The sequence below is a fragment of the Bombyx mandarina genome, chromosome 24, assembly GCF_030267445.1.
Source record: "Bombyx mandarina strain Sakado chromosome 24, ASM3026744v2".
Classification (NCBI taxonomy): domain Eukaryota; kingdom Metazoa; phylum Arthropoda; class Insecta; order Lepidoptera; family Bombycidae; genus Bombyx; species Bombyx mandarina.
The window spans coordinates 4,996,592-5,016,274 of NC_143230.1; the positions used below are offsets into that span (position 1 = coordinate 4,996,592).

At 37.7% G+C, this 19,683-nt stretch overlaps 1 protein-coding gene and 1 long non-coding RNA gene across 2 annotated transcripts in view; one reads left to right on the forward strand and one right to left on the reverse strand.

Moving 5' to 3' along the window:
• Window positions 1-19,683, forward strand: part of Cbl (E3 ubiquitin-protein ligase CBL) — a 94,229-nt gene that overhangs the window by 59,739 nt on the left and 14,807 nt on the right. Inside the window, exons 2-6 of the mRNA XM_089738179.1 lie at window positions 9,280-9,426; window positions 10,733-10,876; window positions 12,026-12,151; window positions 12,968-13,083; window positions 18,766-18,872. Coding sequence (XP_089594305.1) covers window positions 9,280-9,426; window positions 10,733-10,876; window positions 12,026-12,151; window positions 12,968-13,083; window positions 18,766-18,872 — 640 coding nt within the window. The remainder of the gene's footprint in view (window positions 1-9,279; window positions 9,427-10,732; window positions 10,877-12,025; window positions 12,152-12,967; window positions 13,084-18,765; window positions 18,873-19,683) is intronic.
• LOC149499946 (uncharacterized) lies at window positions 14,233-16,730 on the reverse strand. The gene is made up of 3 exons (XR_016325319.1): window positions 16,408-16,730; window positions 15,831-15,951; window positions 14,233-15,739 (listed from the first exon to the last, which is right to left on the reverse strand). It is a non-coding gene; the product is annotated as an uncharacterized LOC149499946 (long non-coding RNA).

Below are 19,683 nucleotides of genomic sequence, written 5' to 3' on the forward strand. Positions count from 1 at the left end.
CCCGGGAGAGATGTGCTCCGCACTAAACGCTTCACTTTCCTCCCTTTGCCTTTTCATGAGTTTTGTCTCATGCGAGGTTTGGACGTTGGTTGTTGAGAGACAGGAGGTTTTAGTCGGTTCGACTCCGACATGCCCCGCCCTCCATCCCCACTGAAGGGCGGAAGTCCGGCGATTTCCTCCTGACAAAAAAAAAAAAAAAAAGCGGTTGTAACTATACCCCGAGACCTTAGAACTTCTCAAGGTGTTTACGTTGGTGGCATTTACGTTGTAGATGTCTATGGGCTCCAGTTACCACTTAACACCAGGTGGGCTGTGACCTCGTCCACCCATCTAAGCTATAAAAAAAGGTACTCCGCAGAATATGTTTGTTTAGCACGTCATCTTTCACGCCTTTCTTGCTTATTAAAGAAGTCAAATATTTTCAGGTTTTCAACAATTGATTGTTCTTTTTTATTAACGACTTCGTAACCATGGCAACGCCACCGAAGATTTTTAATTTTGTCGTAAAAGGTCCGATAGGATTTGAGGGTGCCACTTGATACACTTTTTTTTTATTGCTTAGATAGGTGGACGAGCTCACAGCCCACCTGGTGCTAAGTAGTTACTGGAGCTCATAGACATCTGCAACGTAAATGCGTCACCCACCTTGAGACATAAGTTCTAAGGTCTCAATTATAGTTACAGCTACAGACTTCAAGTCGTATGCATCTGGCGCGAATTTTTGGTAATGCGCAAACGAAAAGATTGTCGGGACGATACACTGCAGTAATGCAGCAGGACAGTCTTACCGAACCGTATGGTCTCGGAACTTTCCAACAGCAGTGAAAGAAATATATTGTTTCCCGTAACCGACGTGAATACGATTATCAATTTTATCGATATTTTTTTTACACAACTTTTTGTAGGTAGTTGCACCGATGATCGTTGGATAGATATGCGTGCGGCTCATGTGCGCCAATTGTAGAAATCAATAACTTACGTACAGTGAATGAGCTCACTTTGTTATGTGCATGTAACTCTTTATTACTTGTAACATAAGAAATGCTTAAAGAGATTCGATTGTATTTTATAATGAGGCTACTCTCACGATCTCTTATTCCGTATAAAGTAACTCGATACGGATGTACTCTTTTATTTATTTATTGCTTAGATGGGTGGACGAGCTCACAGCCCACCTGGTGTTACGTGGTTATTGTAGGTAATAGACATCTACAACATAAATGCGCCATCCACCTTGTGATGTAAGTTCTAAGGTCTCAGTATAGTCACAACGACTGCCCCGCCCTTCAAACCGAAACGCACTACCGCTTCACGGCAGAAATAGGACAGGGCGGTGGTACCTACCCGTGCGGACTCACAAGAGGTCCTACCACCACTAAAATCACCAGTACTTGGGTGTGTGCGAATCGTCCTATCAATGCACAATGTAGTTTCTCAGAATTTTTGGTAAATTTTTATCTTACCTAAAAAAAAAACTAATAGAAAATTGATTGTGGGAACAGCGGTGTCCAATCAAATGAAATCTAATCAAGAAATGAAAAGCTCTACGTTTGTTTGTGTCAGATCTGCTTCCTCGTCGCACCAACCCTAGAGAAGCTCCCAACTTCCTCATAAGACGGTAACCTTAGATATTGAACATGGAATGAACACTCACACGTTGTCTTCCAATATGACCCAACCCTGATTTTTTTATTGCTTAGATGGGTGGACGAGCTCACAGCCCACCTGGTGTTAAATGATCACTGGAGCCCATAGACATCTACAACGCAAATGCGCCACCCATCTTTAGATATAAGTTCTAAGGTCTCAGTATAGTTACAACGGCTGTTCTACCCTTCAAACTGAAACGCATTACTGCTTCACACCAGAAATAGGCAGGGCGGTGGTACCTACCCGTGCAGACTCACAAGAGGTCCTACAATCTTGAGGCAATTGAATAAGCGCCGTTTATATGTATTCATTATCATCACACATTTATCTTATACGACATACGCTACAAGAGGAAAACGCTTCTATGTTGTAAACATAAATGATTTGCCTTTATTTTGGGTCTAAATTGAAGTACACAACGCCCACCAGTCTGTACCGTTTGGTAATTAGATTTGCTTGGAACTCAAACATGTATGGACGTCGTTGTATTTATATATGCCTAATTCGCATGTCTATACGAAAAAAAGAAAGAAAGAAAGAAATCATTTATTCGCCAAGCATAGTGAAAATGAGTTATTACATAAGTTAGGTATGTATGAATGTATGTATGTATATATGTATATATTATTATGTAAGTATGTATATACTTTTTGTAACTTAATATTAATTTCATTGCACCTACCACTATCCACTCTGCACTACCTTTGGTTGACTGTTAGAGAATGCCTTAGGCATTAAGTCCGCCAATGTAAATTTTACATGAAGTGTAATAAATAAATAAATAAATAAAAGCAGCGTGTATGCTTTGTCATTATTTGACATCCGAATTTTAGTGGATTGCAAGATATTATAATATTATATAATTTACCATTCATTCATCCATAATTCAACTAATAATTAAAAATTCTATTTATTTTCAATGTCGTCCCTAAGAAAATTATTTATGTGATAATAATGTCCACTAATAAGGTTATCTTTTAGTTTTTTCTTAAAATGAAAATCGTCTAAGTCTCTTAATTTCTTTGGTAGTTTATTAAATATCCTAACGCTCATACCTAGTATACTATTATTCTTTATATATAAACAGAATAAGATAAACAGAATTATAACAGTATGACCCGGGGACCACTAGTATAATTAATCTATCCATCTAAGCAATAAAATAAAAATAATAATTATCAAAGCCAAATATTTTGTCAACCCTAGTAAGCTGTCATGTCAGGGAACTAGATTATTTAACAGAAACGCCTACGTACCTATTTTACCCAATAATTGTCTACTTTATTCGTTTTTTTTATTTTTCATTCATAAATGTTTGCTGCAATACAAGAATGTCATTATACTTGAGTACTTAATGGCTTCAAAAAATGTCAAGTTGGAAATATTAAATATGTTATAAATTTCAAATATTTTAATATTTTTGTCTTTCCGTGAATTAGGTAGAAATGTAGGTACATTCTGCGTAGTCTACTCTTTAATTTTACTGAAATAGGGACTGCACATCAGTGAAAATAATAATATTTTATTTTATTTTTTGATGTATGTTATACAGCGTTACTGCGGCTCTTGAATATTGTGAATGGTCTCGTTATAAGGCCCCATTTAACCTCCTTTCGGCTTTACGGGTAGTTTTGTAACGCCCTGTATACTCGTATGCAATTACCATGATTTCGAAATAGTAAATCGAGTTCCTGATTTAAGGATGCAACGTTCGGCTATGTCTGATTTTCGTAGTTGTATTTCTGAAGATATTTAATAAGATTTCGAAGTCGTCGGGGGCATATAGGTTTTTTTTTTCTATCAATTCGCTAGTAGCGTAAGAGACTATTCCAGCTACGTCCCGGACGGGTAGGTAAGCTCACGGGCTCAACCTGAGAGAATTTGCTAACACTAGCCTTAGCAAGATCAGTGCTTCACAGACCCACTGAGATCAGGAGAGAAACTCATTGGACAAAAAGAATACGACGCCCGGTGTGGATATAATGAGGGACTACGATGGTATTGGGATGCCGCCAGCAAATGCCGTTTTTTTAAAGGAAACGTGCTTGACCCGCCAAAAATCTATAATTTTGCGTAATACTTGGTGGTAGGGCGAATTTTTAAGCGACGGTAATACACACACCGTTAGGTACCAATGTTGTATCGATTTCTGCCGCGAATAAGTCCAGTTTCAAGGTTGAAGCGCCACAAATAACAGTTCTCCTACATTTCAAAACCGAATTTGTGAGTGCCTAATGGCAAAAATACGTAGAATTGTGGTACTTGCCCGTGCTCAACAAAATAAGTAAGAACAACATGAAGTATTCAATAAAATACGGTCTGGCTGTATACGTCAGCTGAAGACACCCTATCGTAAAATTAATATGCAATGGATTTAGGTAGCGTGTGGTGAAAACCTATTTAAGCACACACGGGCTTCCTGCATCGGCGTATTGGCACGTTTCGCCCCATCGATCTAATTATTCGTAAGCACGTAACTCAAATGTTTGATTTCAAACGATATTTCTCGTCGGAATTATATAATATATATCGTTTAACTAGTGAAGTCTGAAAGTGGCACCTTTGACAGAGAAACTGAGAAGTGCACGCTTGGGATGGTAGGGACATGTGATGAGACGAAATGAAAATGAGGTTGGTAAGAGAGTGTTAACTATGAATGTGGAAGGATATAGAGGAAGAGGTCGACCTAAGAAGAAATGGATGGATTGCGTGAAAGACGATATGGGTAAGAAGGGAGTGAGCGAAGAAATGGTATATGATAGAAGAGTGTGGAAGGAGAAAACATGTTGCGCCGAGCCCAGGTGACTGGGAGAAGAGCAGGATAATGATGATGATGATGATGATCGTTTAACTAGTGAAAATGCTTTTAACGAGCTGCAGACAGACGGTGATGTGAGGAGGGTGTGTCCTAAATACCTTAAATGGCCCGTCTGAAAGAGGATAGACGAAATAAGGGTGTGAGTGCAAAGATGAAAGATGAGAGAGAGTATAATAAGCCTGAATAAAAGAAAGATAAGACGCTGCGCCAATCCCACGTTGTGGGATAAGGGCAGGAAAAAACTCGACGAGCTTTGTTTACTGGTCTTAAGAGTTTAAAAATAACAAATCGTGTTAGCATGACAGCCTTAGTCGTGGTTTTGAGCAGTCGTATATTTGGGAAAATAGCGGTTTTGCATGTTTTTGTCGAGAATGCGAATCATAGTCACGGAGGCACGTCATATGCAGTATAGGCAATCTTAACCCTTTACATTCGATAGGTGATTTTCGCTCACCGTTTTGTTTGGTGCGGAAATTCGCTGTGTAAGGGTAAAATTTCTTTGTTTGTTGATTGACATCTTGTATATGTTTCTAATGTCGTTCTTTTTGGCATTAAATCATGTGCAAAGGGTGATTGTAACACACTCGACTATGTATGACTATGACTAGCGGACCCGACAGACGTTGTCCTGCATACAAAAATTTAATGAAATGAATGGCTGCGTACCCAAAAATTCATTCAATTCGATCCAGCCGTTTAGTTTAAATAAATAACCTAGATGCCGACTGCAGCGCCGTCTGCCGGGCTGATTTGTGAATCTAAACCATTCAGGGCGCCACCCAAACGTAAACAAAAAGATTTTTTCAAATCGGTCCAATCGTTTAGGAGGAGTTCAGTGTGACATACACACGTACAGTACAATCTGTACTTCTGTACTATATATATTATTATTATTATTATTATATATTATATATATGTCGCATCCGGGTCAATAGTTCGGAATATCAACGATACACAAACGTCAAAGTGACGTGTACAGAGCCCTATAAATACGGCCGTTCTATCTAGCGCTGATTCAATTCGTGTCCGAGCCTTCGTACAGTACGGATCTCTCTGGAGCGTTGTTACGCTTCTCGTGAAATATACGCCACGCACAAAGTTCTCGTGAAGTTTTGTTTCGGAAGCCCAAACATGAGTCATCGTCGAGAACTTAATGACCGTGACGTCAGCAATGGTGACGTCACACTTTGTAAAACATTCCTTCAGCGTTTTCTCCTCCGACATCAGAAGTGGGATCATGACTCTACTCTCACTGGCGTGACGTGTTTGAACATGTTCGAAGTACAGCGGAAAAACATGATGCAGATCAGAATACCAGTAACGGTATCTGAGATCACGGGTCGGAAATTCATCGGGAACAGACAGATGCCGATCCATGTGCTTGGTGCGCTACGGTTGATATGTACCTCGATGAACGTCTACTGGATGGTGCATAGCTCATTGTAGTCTTCAGTGGGGCTCTGAAAGGCGATGCCTTATCATGTTGTCGCGGCTTTCACACCAAGCAAGCAAACAAGAAAGCAAGCAAGTTTTCGTGGGGAAGAAAATTGACACATTTGAAGTCGTCGTGACCTGTAAGATAAGACGTCCGGTGCGTTCGTGTCTGACGATGCGGCGGTGTTCGGGTCCCGCTGGCGGATGCCAGTTTTTCCGGTGAAGTGCGTGCTTGTGCGTGCTTGACAAGTGTTCGCGGTTGGCTTCCGCAGTGTGGGAGTAACATCGTGGTGTAGAAGTGGAACCCGCAAAATTGTAGTTTGCGTGGTGGCTGGTGGTAAGATGTCTTGTGAGTCTGCACAGGTAGCCGGAGGTGAGACTTCCGCGGTCGCGGCCTACCCAGTCCGCGAGAACCGGACAGATCGCCTCAACGGTACGGAGGCCGGCCGACGGGTCCGCCAAACGACGAGACCACGCCTCCAGCACAGACTGCCGAGATTGGAGCCCCCGCGCTCCGGCTGCACTTGCGCTAGGGCGCGCCGCCTCGTAGGAGACTGTGAGGTATCCTTGAATGACTCTGACTGCGATCGCCCGCTGCCGGCGTCGCAGCGCGGCGACGTTCTCGTGGATAAGGACGCGGCACCAGACGGGTGCTCCGTATAGTGCCATCGACCGCACGGGTACCATCACCCTGCCTATTTCTGCCGTGAAGCAATGTGTATTTCGGTTTGAATGGTGGGGCAGCGGTTGTAGCTATGCTAAGACCTTGGAACTTGTATCTCGGGGTGGATGACGCGTTTGCGTTGAGGATATCTGTGGGGTCCAATAACTACATAGCACCGGGTGGGCTGTGAGCTCGTGCATAGTCCACCCATCTAAGCAAAAACATTGCCTCGAGTTGCCGCCGAGGCAAATTGATGGCGCGATGTCATCGACGGCCGCGAGCAACGCAGCAGCGGAACGACGCCGTGACGTGCCGGTAGCTGCGTAACATCGGGTATTTTGGTAAATGAGAAAAAGCTGGTAGTCGTTTTATTTTTATTTGGAATCTGGTGCCGAATGCTCTCTTGTCAAGAAATCTTAGTAGTAGCTTCATAATTCAGCAATTTTATGCGATGGTTCTCATAAAGGGACTGTCGATTAGAGTCACAGGGATGACTGTCGATTAGAGTCACAGGGATGACTGTCGATTAGAGTCACAGGGATGACTGTCGATTAGAGTCACAGGGATGACTGTCGATTAGAGTCACAGGGATGACTGTCGATTAGAGTCACAGGGATGACTGTCGATTAGAGTCACAGGGATGACTATCATTGAACACTTGTAGTCACAGGGATGACTATCATTGAACACTTGTAGTCACAGGGATGACTATCATTGAACACTTGTAGTCACAGGGATGACTATCATTGAACACTTGTAGTCACAGGGATGACTATCATTGAACACTTGTAGTCACAGGGATGACTATCATTGAACACTTGTAGTCACAGGGATGACTATCATTGAACACTTGTAGTCACAGGGATGACTGTCGATTAAAGTCACAGGGATGACTGTCGATTAGAGTCACAGGGATGACTATCATTGAACACTTGTAGTCACAGGGATGACTATCATTGAACACTTGTAGTCACAGGGATGACTATCATTGAACACTTGTAGTCACAGGGATGACTATCATTGAACACTTGTAGTCACAGGGATGACTATCATTGAACACTTGTAGTCACAGGGATGACTATCATTGAACACTTGTAGTCACAGGGATGACTATCATTGAACACTTGTAGTCACAGGGATGACTATCATTGAACACTTGTAGTCACAGGGATGACTATCATTTAACAGTTGTAGTCACAGGGATGACTATCATTTAACACTTGTAGTCACAGGGATGACTTTCATTGAACACTTGTAGTCACAGGGATGACTTATCATTGAACACTTGTAGTCACAGGGATGACTTATCATTGAACACTTGTAGTCACAGGGATGACTTATCATTGAACACTTGTAGTCACAGGGATGACTATCATTGAACACTTGTAGTCACAGGGATGACTATCATTGAACACTTGTAGTCACAGGGATGACTTAGTTACTGTGTACATGAATTGTACGGGGAGAACTTGCAGCAGTAGTAAATCACTACTTTTATTTTAGTAGAGTGGTCAGATATGGCCGAGCGTGAATGATACTGTGCGGTATTTGCTTTTGCTTCAGATTAACACACGAGGACGTGTGTAACACAGGATGGCCGTGTCGCATCCGGGTCAATAGTTCGGAATATCAACGATACACAAACGTCAAAGTGACGTGTACAGAGCCCTATAAATACGGCCGTTCTATCTAGCGCTGATTCAATTCGTGTCCGAGCCTTCGTACAGTACGGATCTCTCTGGAGCGTTGTTACGCTTCTCGTGAAATATACGCCACGCACAAAGTTCTCGTGAAGTTTTGTTTCGGAAGCCCAAACATGAGTCATCGTCGAGAACTTAATGACCGTGACGTCAGCAATGGTGACGTCACACTTTGTAAAACATTCCTTCAGCGTTTTCTCCTCCGACATATATATATTATTATAAAGAGGAAAGATTTGTTTGTTTGTTTGTATTGAATAGGCTCCGAAACTACTGTACCGATTTGAAAAATTCCTTCACTGTTTGGAAGCTACACTATTCCCGAGTGACATAGGCTATAATATTTTTTTAAAAAAATAAGGGATCTTTACTAAAACTCCAATAATGTAACCCAAGGTGTAAAAAAATTACCTAAAATATTGTTTACATCGCGTGCCCTGCGAAAACTATTGTTGATAGAATAAAATACATTATGTACTACGACTTTGTAGAACACATTATTAATTACAAAAAGTGTCGCGACAGCATAATATGTCTAACTATTGTAGTTATGGCGCAATAAGTGTTACTTTAAAAAAATAATAAAACAACGTCAAAATTAAATATCGTTGAAATTTTTGTTAAAGGCCCGAGCAGAGCCGGACCGAGCCGCTAGTTATATATATAACAATTATGTAAACTAAAAGCAGTCCCGTTTGTTCACAGCACTAAGATGTTTCAAAGGTATTTAACACTTAACGCGAACCGTCGATATATCGACTCTCTATTAATACGCAAAAAAATGCGAGGTGTCGTAATAACGACTATTTTACTGTGAATTTTTTTCTAAAATTATTGAGCAATTTCTGAAAAATACGTGAAAATAAGCTCAGCATTAAAAATATTAATGACGAAGATTGGATATCGACGAGCATATCGCTATCCCTTTCGCACGCCTGTACATTATCATTACTATGGGGATTTTCATTTATATAAAGATTATGTAAACTAAAAGCAGTCCCGTTTGTTCACAGCACCCTGGTGCCTTGGAAGATATTCCGCGAGGAACTGAACAACGTGCATCCGATATCCTCGGGGCTGGAGACGATGGCGTTGAAGACAACCATAGATCTGACCTGTAACGATTTCATATCGAACTTTGAATTTGACGTTTTCACGAGGTACGTACGTTCATCTAGAATTGTCTCTTTTTTATTATTATAACATTAATACGTGAAGCAAAAACTTTGTATCCCTTTTAACGAAAATTGCGCAGACGGAGGAGTATGAAATTTTCCACACTTATAGAGAATATAGAGAATAAGTGCACAATGCTAATATTTTTTTTAAATAATGCATAAAAGATACATTAAATCAATAAAGAAAACATTACACACACTACATACCATGTATTTGACGCACACACGCATGCATACTATTTATTGTCAAACTTTTGTTCTTGACGTCTGTTGTCAAATTGAGAATAGATTAAATATTGCTTGTCTTTATTAATATTTTTTTATAGAGTAGCCTTGGTGAAATTTGTGATTATAGAAATATAAAATACAATCATATTAGTGTACAAACTTACAATTCTAATTAATTATAGTCGAATTTCAACTACTGCGGGACCGCTAGTTATTATAATGCTGCAGATAAACGTTTAGCTGTTGCTCATAAGCCAAGCTAACGTGGAAACTGTAGTCTAAGCCTATTGAGACCAAAGCCTAAATACAATAACATTGGTATTTTGGGAAGGCTTAGACGACAAAGGGAAGATCTTCCACCGAGCGGGTGATATTTGCTCGGTAGACCGACGGTCCGAATGTTGTTGTTCGGAACTTGTATATATGCTAGCTTATCTTGAAAATGTCGTAAGCAAGATTCAGGCATTTGTCATATATCTTGCGTTGTATGATGGGATAAAGGGAGTAAATATGTTGCCGAGGATCTAGGTAGGCCGTGACTATACAAAATAAATAACACGTTATAATGTTGTTTATATTTATATGCATGCATATTATATATGCAAGACTAGAGGCAATTGAATATAATGTGTCTATATGTGCCATGTAACATTGCGGGAAAGGGATAGCGCATCTCATTCCGTCACAACGACTTAATCCCTAACAATTTATATATTTACTAGCGGTACTCGCCCGCTTCGCTGGGCATTTAAAATTAACATTATTATTTATTGTCATTATTATTAGGAAGTACAACACTCATATAAATATTAGCCTATCCATTAAGTACACATATTTTCTACATGGACACCAAGTTTCAAGTCAATCGGATGCACGGTTCAGTAGTTATAACGGAACATCCGTAAAAACTATTGTAGGTTTATAATATATTAGTATAGATATATCTGCGTTAACGTATTTTTCTTGGGAGTGTTATTTAAATACGCCCCCCGTCATATCTGGCCTGCGTTTGATGGACGCAAATGTACCGTTAAAATACAATGAAAACTTAATTTTTCAGGCTCTTCCAGCCCTGGAGTACGCTGTTACGAAACTGGCAGCTACTTGCCGTGACGCATCCGGGTTACGTCGCCTTCCTTACGTACGACGAAGTCAAAGCGAGACTGCAGAAGTACATACACAAAGCCGGGAGCTACGTCTTCAGGTGAGTCTAAATGACGTCATATTGTTTCGTGACGTTTGCGAACTGAAATCAGTTTTTTAACTGTTTGTGTTTGTAATGATGTCGAAATTTTTGGCTTTACTTATGTAGCGTTCAAATACTTTACAATATTTTTTTTGCCTACCTATTCGCTGGCTATTCCGGCTATGCCCGGACGAGTAGGTGAGCTCACGGGCTCAACCTGAGAGAATTTGCTAACAATATCCCTAGCAAGAGCAGTGTTTTGCAGAATCTACCACCAGATCGGAATCGCGACCCACTGAGAAGATCCGGCGAGAAACTCAGTGGACTATACAGTTATCTTGGTCATGAACAACTGAAAACTAATTCTTGGATATTCGAATTATTTGCTGACTACCGTCTAATAGCAAAATTGAGGCCGTCAGCCCAAAAGTGGCCGAAGCTTACCATAGCTAGTATGGAGGCAATTAGGTTTGAATTTTCATGAATTTGAATTTGAGTAAGCAAAAAAACAATACGCGCAAAAATAATGTTTTCAGAGCTATCTGTTATCTATGAGTGAAACTATGGATAGGCCGGTTTTGCATGAAAACTTATCAAATATATTTGAAATAAATTCCAATATACGTCAAATAAGCTTGAATGTAAAAAAAAATGTGGGTTAGATCACTTTTGCTCTGATGGCCTCAATTGTGGTCTTCAAAATGTTAATGGTTGTCCAAATGAATGAATACCGAAAATGTATGTAGTTTAAGAGCTTACGGGCTTTACACAAAACCGAAAAACCGAAAGTGTATCTAGTCTAGAGCCAGAATAATTTTGGAGGATGTAGTCGCCCAAAACACGTCATTACGGATCCTCCCGATCCATTAACCGTGCTTTTAGGTACCACAAGCACCGGTCACCGTCCTCGTAGAACCCATCGCTTGCGACGAAGGGCTCGACGAACGAATTAACCCATAGACACAGCCCACTGGTAGATTCCGGTGGTAGATTCTGCAAAGCACTGCTCTTACTAGGGTCAATGTTAGCAACACTCCGGTTTGAGCCCCGTGAGCTCACCTACACACGTTAGGGCGAAGCTGAAATAGCCTCTCAAGGCTATCAGCATAGGTAGGGAAAAAAAAGGATGTATATACATCTGGAACTAAAAACGGACTACATTTTCAGATTATCGTGCACAAGATTAGGGCAATGGGCCATAGGTTACGTGACAGCCGACGGTGAGATCCTACAGACGATACCTCAGAACAAGAGTTTGGTGCAAGCGCTCTTAGACGGGTATCGGGAAGGATTGTAAGTGTTTTTTTTTAAATTATATTTTATATTGAAATGTATCACAAATTACAAGTTTTATAATAACTAATTAAAGGTTATAAAAAGGTATGTAAATGTAATTTCGCGCACCGATATATTGAATACGATATACATGTTTTACCCAATTTTGATGTACATTGCTGACTTCCTTAGACTTCTAAAGACATTGGAAGCGGCCTAAACTTATCGGGGGGTTAAAAAGGGGTGCCGTCGGCGAAGCGTTGTGTACTAATTGAATAAAGACAGAAGATAAATTAACCAAGTTGTTTGGTTAGCATAAAAAAACAAATTTAGTCACTTCATATTTTAAATTGTGTACAAATTATGTGTTTTTTACTAAGATGGTATTTTGATGTTTTCGTTGAATGTCGACGTTAAGTTTTTGTTTGCGCGAACAAAAAGACAGACAGAATATGATTCCCAAAAACAGCTGGTTCTCGTGTTCTTTAGCTTTGTAGTTACCTTTAAGGCCCATCTGGTGTTGAGTGGTTACCGGAGCCCATAGACATCTACAACGTAAATGCCGCCACCCACCTTGAGACAGGAGCTCTAAGGTCTCACTTGTAACAATACAACTGCTGCCCCGCCCTTCAAACCGAAACGGCAGAATTGTTTCACGGCAGAAATAGGCGGGGTGGTGGTACCTACCCGTGCGGACTCACAAGACGTCCTACCACCAGTCTTACCTACCCTCTTTTCAATTTTTGATTACTTCTCCTAAATATGCACTGGATTCTACTGTTTCATTATAAGAGAATGCGACTAACTCAATTGTCTCTCTTGGATCCTTTACAGCTATTTATATCCTGACGGTCGAGATACGAATCCCGATTTGAGTAGCGCCATCATATCGCCCGCCGAGGATCACATCACAGTAACCCAAGAGCAATACGAGTTGTACTGCGAAATGGGTATGTTTATGATTTATACTTTTGGCTTTGACAGGTTAATGACGAGCTCAGTGTCTGGTGTTGAATGGTCATGGAAGCTCATAGACATTTATTTATTTAGACACACCAACAGCAATACACACAAAACATTCAAGCTTAAAATTGGCAAGTATAAAATTAAGTACAAGTATGTAAGCCAGTTACAGGCATGTACAGTGATGTTACAAACAACGGAAAAATAGGTTAATGGACAATGGCAGGAATGTATGGCACATTTGTACCAATATAAAGTTTCATGTTTTTTCATTTAGTTTTATTTATTTGATAGATAATATTGTTGTCGAATATAATTTTAATTATCTGATTTTTAGAACTTTGCAAACATGGGTATTATTGTGCCTTCATACGTAGTGAGTTTTTAACGGGAACGCAGAAATGTCATGTGGCGCTCTTAAATTATCTATACTAATATTATAAAGAGGAAAGATTTGTTTGTTTGTTTGTTTCGAATAGGCTCCGAAACTGCTGGACCGATTTGAAAAATTATTTTTCCATTAGAAGCCGACATTGTCCCTGATGAACATAGACTACTTTTTTTTTTGTTTTTGTTTTGTTTCATGTGTGTTTTAATGTTTCCGAAGCGAAGCGAGGGCGGGTCGCTAGTATTCAATATTTTAATGTTTTGTGGTGTTATATCAAATGATTTTGTTAGCATTTTATGTCATGCTATGCAGAGAAAGTACTAAAATGTAATGAATATGATTTCACGGTGCTTTACGAGTGTTTCCATGTTCCGCCAAAATGCCAAAACTCAAGCACACACACAACTTCAATACCTACAATGTCCACTGAACCATAGATTATACACTTAATATATTTGAGATAGATGCGCAACTCTCATTTTTATTTTTGCTTTAGTTAGAGCCCAGGACAGCAGGCGTCGCTGCTGTCGATTATTAATCTCCCTACCCCCCACCAGGTGGCTTTTTTAGTAATTTTAATATTTTTTATAATTAACTCTCTTTATGAAAAAATCTTATCGTTTAGAATCGCTGAAATTCCCGGTAGTACTTATGAAATATTAAAGAACGTTTGATTGTGTTCAGCATTCTAATCGATAAGACCTTTTCATACAGAGAGAAAACAGTTTTTTTAAATAAAAAGCTGTAATTCTCTGTAAGCTATTTAATTTCCCTATATTACAAACAATTTACTGTTAAAAGATAGTATGAACGTACAATTGTATAAAATTTCGAATAACAATAACTCCTCTAGATTAATCCTACTAGAGTACTTAATAACATTAAATCGAAAGTTATCTAAAAGTTAATTAAGTCTAGATAATCAAATCATTCAATGTCACTTAAGTCATTTGTGCGAAATATAAACATGTCAGCTTTCCATTACAAACATAGTAGACAATTTGAATTAAATTTAATAAATTTGTTTCTTAACTATAGCAGTTCTTGCTTAAAGTTGATCGTGACAGATCATGACCTTGTATGAAAATATTACATCTATAAACACTACCTATGCTTCGTCATACAATAATTGTCATTTATACTAGCATTGTAGAGATAATACACACACTAAAGTGAATACTAAATTATTCTTAGCATTCTTATAAACATTTAGAAATTTAAGAAACGATTAACCCACAATCATGTTCATAACATGTGACATTTTGTTCTGCACAAACGTTTTATTACATGATTTGAAAAACAAAAAATGTTTAAAAAATGTAATGATGATTTAAAGTACTCTTAAATATTGATAGTTTGTACTTAATGACGCTTATAGTAATCTTAGACATGATTACATTAGTTATACTTTTATTCCCTATCTAAATTATTTCTATTCTGACGTTTCTGATGCTTTAGCTTTGGTAATACTAGATGAAACAAACAGCAGATTGAAAGAAAATCATCTTAAAGTTAATTACATTCATTACAAACCATTAGTTTACATTTTGTTAAAAAAGAAACTGGTGTTCGTTACATGCAAATGAATTATAAACATACACATGCAAACATAAAATGTAAATTTATCTTTTAATCCAAATTAAATGTACACTAATATTACATCTAAATAATAGAAAGGGTTTCGAAAATTTTTATTGCACTCAACAGCAGACGAGCACGCAACCCGGCCCATGATAAGTGGTCACCAGTGCTTATAAACTTCAGCAGTGCCATAGGGGTTGCTGTCTATCACTTAAGTTTTAATAAATTATTAATATACTCAGTCACAAGCATATTGATTTCACATAATGAAAATGTAAGAAACATAATCATGTTTGGGCATTTTCATTTATATCTGCTCATACAGAAAACACAACTTAGCAAATATATTCCACAGTAAATCTAAATAATTGCAAATAATGCTTTTAAAGACCGTTGACTTTTGATCATTAATTAAAATCATCTTCTCGTAGAATTTACAAAAGGTTATTTACAAAAATTTATATCAGTATTTTCATATATTACTAACTTACTAATTACAACTATTCAAACGTAATACTATAACTATAAGAACTAAACAACCTATTTTAAAACAAAATTGGCATCAATTTAGTTCTTATGAACTATTTCAATTATTAATTTATCAATTATAAACATATTTAAAAAAAATTAAGATCCCTTGAGAGTTCACGTTCCTTGCTGAATCAGTTTCTCTTCTGAAACGGAGAAACAAAGTATCTTAAGTATGTAACAAATATTGAAAAAATACGACCATGAAAAATTTAGTGTTAATGTAATCTTACTTACAAATTAATATATTACATAACACGTTCTGGTTCAAATATAGTGCATCAATATTTTCATGTTTCAGACATTTTAGTGCTCCTTATAATTTTTCCATAAAATTTTGTCATTATCAAACCTTTGTCTACAAAAATAAAAACATTATTTTATATTGGGTAGAAGGATGAACGTGGTCACAGGCCACTTGGTGTAACTTAGTTATCAAACACCAGGAAACAAAACGTGAATGCCATCATCTAACTTTGGATGTGAGATCAATTGTGCTGTATTTTATTTAAACAGGAAAGCATGACTGATTGATCATTCCAAAAAACTAGTTCGGGCCCACTTGACAATAAGCATATAATACGCTGAGTTGCAAAACATAAATACTTCCACCCACTCGAGACAATTTTATTATCTGAGGTGTGTGTGTGATAGTACGAGACTTAATACCGACTGTTTTGATCAAAACTTAACATATATGATAGCTAGGCAGCAGAAATAGGAAGGACCATTAGTTGGTGCTAATTCATTTAATTATATTATGAATAATAATTATGTTAGCAAATAATATACCGGGAAAATAGTGTAAACTCACCGTTATCAAGGCATCCGAAATAGCATTTCATTTTCGATCTTCGAGGCATGCTGATTTTTAACAATAAACATTCTGTAAGAAATGAAAATAGTTACACAGGCTTACGAAACGCTAACGAAGAAAAAGTATTGGAGCCAAGTTATGTCTAAAGAGAATTCAAAACAGAGTTTCTCAATGTCTAATCGTCTAATATTCTCATAAAGCTAAAAGTTGCTCTAAATTAATACTACAACGTAAAATAACTCACACCAAGACCAAAAAAAAACGATTTAAAAAATTAAATCGTTACGACATTTTGAAAACTTTTTTTTTTTTTTTGAGATTGTTTTACGGCCCTGGAATTTTGAAAACTTCAAAGCAGTGTTTCCACTTACGTTTTTTTTAACACATTTTACCCTAGTTTCTTTTGAATTTACCCTAAAATTTCCTAGACAACTTTCATAAATCCTTTATATGAGTCGACTATTATCAAAGCCGGCAATCTGACTTTTGGACAATGATTGGTAAATCAGAAAAACGAATTATTGACTTTATATTCCATTGGCAGTCACAAAACTCTTCGGAACGACATCTTAGATAAATAACAGGTTAACTATTAACCTTTATTTAATGCAGGTTTTGAACCGTATTCTTTGAAGGAGACGATTATATTCAAATAAATCTGTATTGACATATCAATAAATTTTTTTTGTCCAAATGCACAGATTGCCACCTTTGATAATAGACGACTCATATAGAAAGCGTAAATAAAATACAGAAAATAAACCACAGCATATTATTTAATGTAGGTATATATAATATAAACGCCCCCAGAAGATCATAGATCTATAGGATTAGAATTTTCAAGGAAGTCGACGCATTGCTTTTATATTCTTTTGCTGCACAACCTAACACTGTTCGGTTCTAAAATTGAGCAATTGTTTGCTGGCAAAGTTGGGAACTTTCTATGAAGCAAGCCGTTCAGGGTTTCATTAGAAAGCCTGTTTCTTTTGTCAGTTTTTAAATTTGAGAACACTGAATAATCTTTCCACCTCAGTCTTTGAAGAAGGAACTGCTAGCAAAAGTGAAATGACAATTACAAGGTTTTCGTAAATGAAATTACCATGATAATCTTTCATGGTACATGAAGTACCTGTATATTACAATACAAGTAAGTTCTGGTGACATCAACGAAAATAGGTAAATAAAAATTTGGCGGATTATACTTATTGGGATTCTGGGGAATCCCTAAGAAAAAGCAGTGGCTTAATCTATGATTTACTTTACTAGAGGGTTACTGTTGAATCAAACCTTTATAGTTTTTATACACAACTCTGTTTTATTCTTTTACTTGTCAACTCGACTTAATGTCATTCTCTCTCCATAAAATAAAATGTTCATTGTTTTACTTTAATTATCGTTTATTTTAAAATTCACAACAGTTACTAGTATAGGCTTTGCTTTTTACCCCGAAATATCCTAAATCCTGGTATTTTTTAAATTGTCTTTATCATCCAAAATATCAGCTATTTTTCCCTAAAAAAGGGAGAATTCCCTAAAAGTGGAAGCACTGCTTCAAAGTACGCTACATTTTTTATTGAGTCAGAACTCATATCTGCCATCTAGTGAGTTTATTAGATCATTAATGCCTAAAAGTTACAAAAATGACGTCGCCACAGGAGTAAGATGACGCTAGTTGTATGTTATTTTCCTTTGTATGGGAGTTGCACCCCCCTGCACTGAACTGTTAAGGCTAGCAGTATATTTTATTAAAACAGTGGATCCGTCATACGTTTTTTTTTTGTGGGTCATTCGTTTGGACGGGCAAAAGATACACAGCCCATACAGCCAAGACTTCAATTTTTTTTAAGAAAAAAATCATTTTCGTTACATCTATACTGCTGTATAGGTAATTTTTGTCTGTCTGTACAGTATCAATTGTATTCCGCTTAGTAAAGCAGTTTTTCCTTACACATGCCAAGTTTCAAAAACTTATAATGCGTTTTGTTATCAATGACCAATGTTTGGTTGCTATCTTTTTTCAAATATGTTTTTTTTTTTGTTTCTGCAGTTTTAAAAATATAATAAATACACGAAAATATTTGAATTGTTACCCTTTATAAATCAGACAACTCTTATAAGAAAACAATAAAACATAATAGTGGTACAAAAACTGATCGAACTTCAATTATGTCTACACCATTCAAATAGCCGAAAAAGTTTTATTTTGTTATGATGTTATTTCCAAATTTTAAACTTCAAATGGCTCTCCTGTAAAGTTTCCAAAGACCACTCGATATGAAAGAGTTTTTTTTTTGTTTTTTTTTTTAAACTACCCTCTATTTTGTGATTTTAACAAATACGCCGTTTACTTTACAGGCAGCACGTTCCAGCTTTGCAAGATATGCGCCGAAAACGACAAGGACATCAGAATAGAGCCGTGCGGTCATCTCTTGTGCACTCCTTGTCTCACTGCGTGGCAAATTGTGAGTTTGAATGTGTCTTTGAAACGTATTTTTTAATTGGTCAATTCGTCATCGTATATATAGTACGTTAAACTCTTAATACGTTAGCTTAGTATTAGGCTCGAAGGACCAACAACCAATGGTCGGTGAATAAAACAATAAGGGGAATACTTCTTTTCTTTCTTTCACTTTACTCTCTGCTGGGCTGTAGAGCTAGAACTGTTATATCTCTGTACTGAACTCTAAAATGCTGATACCCTCGAACCGCTAATTAGACGGTCCAAGGTAGAGACTTTAGAGGAGACTGGGGAACAGTCAGTAGAGAGTGAACTGTCTTAGAGTACGGGTCCGCCTGCCGGGGTTGCTCTGAGAGTTATGTATATCATCCATATTGTATAATAAATCAAATAAAATAGTTCGTATCCTAAAAGTTTCCTTTTTTAAAACGACCTCAGAGTAAACTCCCATAACAGAACCAAATTCACTCCATTTGCTTGGGTGTTGGGTCTTGCAGTCTTGGGTAGTCTGTTCTGCCTCTTCCCACGTCACGCCCAAGACGCCCAGTTCCCGCTCTGAATAAGATAACGTTACGCCGGTAAGAGTAACGTCCTCTGTTATCAAATAGCAGAAACGAATATAAAAAAAACAGTAATATCGAGAACGCTCGAGAAGTATAGCGCCATCTATTATCAAACAGCGAAAACACATATACAAACGACTAGTACTACCGGGAATGTTCTCGATAATCGTCGACTGATCGTGTCGATTATAAACGCGTTGCACAGATGACATGAAGTTAGTAAGCGGTTCTACTCAAAGCGAATTGGCGAAC